Source organism: Odontomachus brunneus, unplaced genomic scaffold (genome assembly GCF_010583005.1).
Source record: "Odontomachus brunneus isolate Ranch 3 - 2012 unplaced genomic scaffold, Obru_v1 Obru_scaffold_015, whole genome shotgun sequence".
NCBI lineage: Eukaryota > Metazoa > Arthropoda > Insecta > Hymenoptera > Formicidae > Odontomachus > Odontomachus brunneus.
Genome location: NW_022639465.1, coordinates 1,006,539 through 1,014,112, shown reverse-complemented (window position 1 = coordinate 1,014,112; position 7,574 = coordinate 1,006,539). Strand labels below are relative to the sequence as shown.

The window sequence follows — 7,574 nt, the reverse complement described above, 5'->3', positions numbered from 1 at the left end:
AAAAATATTTATTTTGACTCCAACATTAATGATCAATCGGGAGAGTCCGAAAAATATGCAAGTTATATATTATTTTCTTTTTTTTATTTTTTTTTCACTTGTCAAACGTTGCTGCTTTCCCACAATTTAAACAAGTTACTGATCTTTTAGTCACATTATATAACTGCAATATCGAACGACTAGCGGGGGGCGCAGCCCCCTCAAAATTAATCTAACCCAACCTATCGTCACATTAACCGTCAGTCATTGTTTATTAAAGTGTTCAACTTTTTTCTTAATAATTTTTTAATAAACAATGACTAACGACTAATGTGATGATAGGTTGGGTTATGGCTCCTGCACACAGGACGCGGTAATGCTTGCCGCGCGGCGGAGTTCGCACGACAGCCAATCAATATGCTGCTTTCCGTAATAACTAGCTTTTATGGAAAAACAACATATTGATTGGCTGTCGCGCAAACTTCCGCCGCGCGGCAAGCATTACCGCGTCCTGTGTGCAGAAGCCATTAGGTTAGTTTTGCGGGAGGATTATGAGGGGCGCAACCCCCCACTAGTCGTTCGATATTGCAGTTACATAATGTGATTAAAAGATCAGTAACTTGTTTAAATTGTGGGAAAGCAGCAACGTTCGACAAGTGAAAAAAAAATAAAAAAAAAGTTAAAACAATATATAACTTGCATATTTTTCGGTCTCCCCGATTGATTATCAATATCGGAGTCAAAATAAATATTTTTACCAAAAGAGCTGCAAAAAGATATCAAAATTCTAAAAAGACTTTATTGTTCATAATCACCCGAAAAAGAACCAGGAATATTGAAATACTAGATAGTACACCGATCATACTTGACGGTACTTCCACAGCAACGCTTGAGATCGATAGATCGGTCAAATATATGATTTTTTAATATTTAATTAAAATTATCTGGATGACTCACAAATTTTTTTAATGATACTTCATAACTCTTCATACAAAATACAAACGATACCATATCGAACCTTTTTTTAATTTACCTCCGGTTATTATTTCCGCCTAAACTACTACTACTTACATGGTCCAAAAAAGAACAATTAATTATAAGTAATAGAATGACTCGCAAATCTTTTCAATTGCACTTCAAAACTCTTCATACGAAATACAAACGATTTAAAAGAATATTTTTCCAACCGGAGTTTTTTTCTGGTCAAGTACATACGAATGTTGACGATTTCGATAATTGGAATGCAACTTGTGTTGCTGTGTGCATGAAAGTGTCTAGGGATATTGCAATTGGAAAGCACCCAGAATGGTGTTGGAGAAAAATCTTAGGATTACCTGGAACCAATATTGAGAGAGAGTTTATTAAAAAGTTGAGAAAAATGGTTGGACATTTTTTAATAAACAATGGCTGCGTTCGGCAGAGAAAGCTGTTTTGCAACTGTTGTAAAATTCGTGAATCTGATTGGTATATGCTCTTGGAATTACCCAAAATTAAGAGCATACTCCAATCAGATTCACGAATTTTACAGCAGTTGCAAAGCAGCTTTCTCTGCTAAACGCAGCCAATAACCGATGACCAATGTGACTATAGGTTGGGTTAGGTTAGTTTCTAGGGGATTGCGGGGTCGCAGCCGCGCTCGTAGTTTGATATCTTTCCCGTGTTACAAATGTCAAATATATTAAAAATATTCTTAATTTAAGTATTTTCATGAAGTTGCTGCACACTGCGTTACACTAATACAGTAAGTGTAACTCTAACTAACAGACTTACGTTGCAATGACGGGTTTCTTAACCTATCATACCTATCATACTAGCATTTTTAACAATATCGCTTCGCAGTAGAGAGCGACGATTTCGTCAGAGGAAAAAGTTGTTTGGCATGCAAAAACGCGTTGATTGAATCTACTTTCATCGAAATTGAAGGCCGCTAAATTGGATAATTACTAACATTGAAAATTGACGCGTTACATGTTTAATTTTTTAAATGCTGTGAGCACATATAAAATATTCTCTGCAGCCTGTGAACGTTCAGCGTGAAATGTTTGCAATGGCTTATAGACACATGTATACGTTTGGAGTTGGTTTTATCGGCATTTTCATGGGCTACCGTTTACACGTCATCCTTTCAGCTTGTTAGCAACAGTTTCAATTATAAGCTTTATTACTTTAAGCTCAGAATATCAATTTATTTCTGTTCTATCTAACGTCGCTGATCACAGATGGAATGTCTACGACACTTGATAATGGCTATATTAAAAAAAACAACAGTTATATAATGGTTGAATAATTTTTCAACATAATTGGTCTAAAATTAGAGATCTGATGGTAAAAACCAATAATCACTGTGTTTTCTGAATACAGCCAATGTAATTGAGTTTTGTATCAGAATATTTTCTTGTTGCACTGCTTTGTATTCAAAGAGTTAAGAGTTAAAAAATGGAAAGGAAGAAAGAAAAATACTTGATCAAATTATAAATTATACACAGAAAAAGTATTTGCACAATTAACATCAGAGAAAATTAATTAGAAGTTTTATATTTTTTTTTCAGTTGAGGGATATCTGTGAAAATGTCTACTCCACCACATTTACTGAGACTAAAGTGAGCCACAGTAATGGACCAGCATGCCCAACTAGCTGCCCAAGTACAGGCACAGGCTGCTGTACAAGCAGCTTTCCGGTAGAAATTATAGTTAAACCACCAATGTCTAAGATGTCTGAACAACCAGAGTTTATATTAGAATACGAACTTCTGGAAAAAAGTAACATCTATAGAAAGCAATTATTGCAATATATAGTCTTTTTGCAATAACTTTATTTCAGCACAAAAGTGGCAAGTGCTGCAGTTAAAATGGTTTGCAAATTTAAAAAGGAAGCTCGAATTACTGGATATCGATTGCCCTTGCGGCAGTCTTATGTTCTGTCCTATTTGTCAGGAATACTAATTCACAGTAAACATGTGATACACATACTAAATAATTACTTTACTAAATGGTAACTTGCACGCGTATCAAACTATTTATTTTAAATTACTGAGATTCCCTGTGTAGTGAAAGCATTTCTATCATGCGAGCGTGACGGCGAATGCCGCGCGTGTTAAACTTTTGAGATATTTCCCAGTTGAAGTACCTCCTTCCATTTAATGTTACGTTAAAACAATATGCAAACGGCAAACTTAAATTTACACGTGACTCCGGCACGACTAAACTCGTCGCCTCGATATAACTTAATTTTAAATAATTTTAATATTGACAATGTCAACAACGATGCAATTGATACATTTTCTTGATGAGTATTATGCTATAATATATGTATTTATGTAATATATGTAATAATGTATGTAATATGTAATATATGTATGTATAATACATACATTGTCGATATTAAGGATTCTGTATCCTCACTTTGGCTGTTATTTAATTATGTCAAAAACGAGAAATAGTATTTCAATTTATATTGTCAAGTTATGGAAATTGAAAAATACATGCATAAAATGACAATCTTGATCAATTCAGCACATTTGCAAAAATATTCAGACACTTTAACCTCAGTAATCTATATATGTATATATAATAAATTTATTTAAAATTTATTTAAAAAAATTTTTTAATTTAGAATTTTAATAATAAATTTATTAAAATAAATTTATATATTAAATTTATATATTAAAAATTATATATTAAATTTATATGTTAAAAATTTATATATTAAAAATTAGTGTAGCATGCAACTTGCGTTTTTAACCCATCTGATTTCCCCTGATTTCTATTGCGTTAATTTTACGGCTGCTTATTGTTTAGGTTAAAGGAAAATGTCCGGATATTTTTATAAGTGCGTTGAATCGATCATAACAGTCATTTAGTGTATGTATTCTTTAATTTCTATGTATACTGTAATATAAATTGACATGCAATTTCTCGTTTCTAACGTCATCAAATAAGGACAACCATAGCGAGGACCCAGGAGCCTTAAGATTATTTAACAGAAAGTTTCTATTTAGTACGCGTATTAAATGTTTAGTTTAAAGTTGATTGTTCCAATCCCATAGTAAGCTACCTGACAGTTCAAATGTGCAGGCGGCCTAACTCTCGTCTTGAAACGAAGAGAGACGATTTTCAGCGCCTCTATCATGGGTCTCACCAATCGAACTAAAGAGATCACGTGACGTGGAATGAGGATATTTAAATACATTTGGACGCGCACGAGAGAATTGATATATTTGGAGAATAAATCTTTGATTTATTCTTTTAGCTGCACTGCTAAATTAGTGCAATAAGTTAGAGTGAGAACAACATATTTGTCTCATTTTAACTTATTACACTAGTTCAGCAATGTAGCTGAAAAGAACAGACCAAAGGTCATATCTTACAATCAAGTAACAGTAATATTATATCAATATTATAATTTTCTACTTTTTTCCCGGCTTTATAGCTAAAGACAGTGTAGCTTTGCTTTTCTTTATTTTAAATAAAACTAAAAGTTTTATGTCAGCAATAGTTTCTATATTTACTAGAATAGCAGGCATTCATTGTTATTAAGTTATTTTTTACATATGTCTATAAATAAAATATTTTATATATATGTATGTATACTTTCAATAATCTTTCCTTTCCTTCACTCCATACATTTAGGAAGTGTTCTGAACTTGGGACTGGGAAATCTGGTCATCTTAAGTAAAACTGTTATAAAGTATTGTAGGTTTAAGTTATGTGATTATATGGTAAGTTATATTAAAGTAAAATTTGTACAAAATTATGGCATACATTTGATACATATAACTTACACACAACATACTTTTATTAATTTACCGGAGGTAAATATAAATCCACTGTAACATATAGTGATATTAAAATCTTTTAGGAATGAACATAAGAATAAAAATTAAAATGAAATAATGATTATGTAATGGTGTATGATAATCTTCTATAAGTGATCACATTCACATTATAAGACAGGTGCACGAACTCTTCCGTCAATATCTTTAATACAACAATAATATATGTATATTTATATAGTTCACGTTTATCTAAAGTATAAAGTAATTTATATGACAATTTCATACAAATTTCAGGGAACTTTTACAAGAACGCTACAAATACTAAAAAATTATAACATCAGCCGTATTGCTAATAATGTTATAAAAATAAAAAATATTTATAATATTTTTAAATCGTAAATACTTAAAACATTAAAAGAATATATATATAAACATAAAAAATTAAAAAGTATAGAGAGAAACAAGCGTGTGTGCTACCTGAAAGGCAGAGTAGCATTGATTTTATGTCTCAAATATTATATACAGATTATCTGACGATGACACAATGCTTTTGTACAGACAGAGTGTATCAGGACATTGTCAAAATCAGGGTTATGCTGTAAATTTCAAAATTACATCTACATGAATTGTTTATATTTTCTACGAGATGTATATGACACGGCCGTTTGTCATGTAAACAATATAGATTATATAAAATATTGTAATTTATATACTTTGTTCAAATCAATTTGCTTATTGGGTCATAATTTACACGTGAACATCTAATCATTGTGAAGAGATTCTAAATATTTTGGATGAGACTTTACTTACAAAGATCGCCTTAGCACTCTCCGTGCAATCACATACTTTCGTTGATATTTTATAATCAATTCTTTACTAACTATTGTGAAATCTGTAAAACTCTATCTTGTGATAGAAAATTTTCCTGTACAGTTTAATGTATAAGCGTTGTGCTATTGTGTTGTGGCGCCAGATGCCCTGTATAAAGTGAAAAAAAAGAGATCAACGCGCAATAATACAAAATTTAGCTTTGACTGTAAAATTGCATTACGACACCATTAAGTTTATTATAGGCTACCGACTGCGATGATTCTGCATGAAAGGAATTCTCTCCTCGCATTATACATTAGGGCAGTCGGTCGAATTCTCGTCGGACGAATTCTTCGCGCGGCAGTTCGAATTCTGTACGTAGGGATTGATCTTCTCCTGAAGTGACACTCCCGTTGTGATGGTGCGCGAGGCACTTGTGCTGTGGCATCCACTGCGCGTTGAGTTTCTGGAGAATATGTCTTCCCGGCAGCCAAATCTTTTTAGTAGTAGCTTCCTGATCTTGTCCTTCCACACGAATATGATGAAGATGATGAGACCCTGCAGAGCGTTCGTCAGATCGGTGATGTACCAGACGGCTGCCGGTGCGCTCTTGAACGCCCACGATATTATCTCCATGGACCAATTTATGCCCATTACGATGAACAACTTCAGGTACAGGTTAAACCTGTAATATATTTTTTATGTTATATTTCTTGCTATTACGACGTGATCGATTAGTTTTATCATCGACTACGTTAACGAGGACAACATAAACTGAAGTAGTGATATCCGTGCTGTAGTCTATGTTTACATGGTTAGCACGAAAAACTAATAAATGAATCTTTGAGAGTTTCAAAATTATAACATTAGGCACGTGAAATGCACGGTCGAACGATGATGTTACAGATTACAGTGATATTTCAGTATTTAATTCAAATTGTTTTAAAACTGTTACATATTGCTCTGCTATTTACTGGTTATAACGATATAACACGGCAACATAAATATAAAACGTTTTTGCATTATATCTATGTTATGTAATATTTTTATATCTAGATATTGGATCATTCGTTTTAAATTTAAAAATATATGGCTTAAGATGGCTTTTAGATGGTTTAAGATAATTTAAGAAGGTTAAATGGCTTTTTCTCGTGCGTTTTTCATACGTAAAATATATGATGCATTAACATATAAAAAAAGATGATCACGAAAAGGCAAAACTTGTACCATGGAGTCGACTTTTGTACTACTGTGTAAACGTAACTATTATCTGAATTAAAAGAATAAAAAGAAGTTTTGCGAATACTGCAGAGTGGAACCATTAAAACAGATCACTATCTCTGAAATCACCTAAATGCATTAAAATCGCTGAGTTTGAATCTTGCTATTCACGTGAATATTCGAGATTTTATCCACGAGGATAAATATTTCTGGACGATTGCGGTTATCTTTAAATAGACGAGTAAATGTTAAAAAGTCGAGTCAAATTTCGAGTAGAGCTTAAAAGTTTTTCTTAAGAGGTCTTCTAAGAAGTGTGGCTTTCATCCGGCCCTTTTACACCAAGAGCATTCACTTCGATTTTATATTCGCACGGTCGTTCGTCATTCTTTCCGAAATCATAGACGCTTTCGCATCGTCGAAGGAATCTCGCACCCGCGGTCAAAACGGCGGCGATATGTTTATTTCTTCAGAAGATTTCGTAATTATGAAAGCAAACCATGGCATGGGAAAGTCTCTGTCTAAAAATAATCACCATGTTAGGAACGAGGGCCGATCGACATTATGCGAGGTCATTCGCAGGAGGCGTTATATCGATGTTATTAATTTTATCAGTTATGTGGATTAATGCATGTATTCCCCCAATGAAAAATTTTAATACATAATTATATAAAATTATATAAAATTATATATAATTTTACGTTATTACATACAATTATGTATAAAATTTGCCCCTACATGTTAATATATGTTACTTATATATAATCATGTATAACTTTATACAAAATTTTA

The 7,574-nt window shown here is 32.5% G+C and overlaps 1 protein-coding gene and 1 long non-coding RNA gene across 9 annotated transcripts in view; one reads left to right on the top strand and one right to left on the bottom strand.

The window, feature by feature from the left end:
- The first annotated feature begins 1,574 nt into the window (after nt 1–1,574).
- LOC116841270 lies at nt 1,575–4,558 on the top strand. The gene is made up of 2 exons (XR_004377526.1): nt 1,575–1,720; nt 2,529–4,558. It is a non-coding gene; the product is annotated as an uncharacterized LOC116841270 (long non-coding RNA).
- Nucleotides 4,559–4,681: 123 nt separating this feature from the next.
- The window catches only part of LOC116841267 (G-protein coupled receptor Mth2-like), a 32,200-nt gene continuing 29,307 nt past the window's right edge, over nt 4,682–7,574 (bottom strand). For all 8 annotated transcript variants that reach the window (XM_032809003.1, XM_032809005.1, XM_032808999.1 and 5 more), the window contains one exon: nt 4,682–6,249. In XM_032809003.1, the coding sequence (XP_032664894.1) occupies nt 5,874–6,249 (376 nt within the window). In that variant the 3' untranslated portion in view covers nt 4,682–5,873. The remainder of the gene's footprint in view (nt 6,250–7,574) is intronic.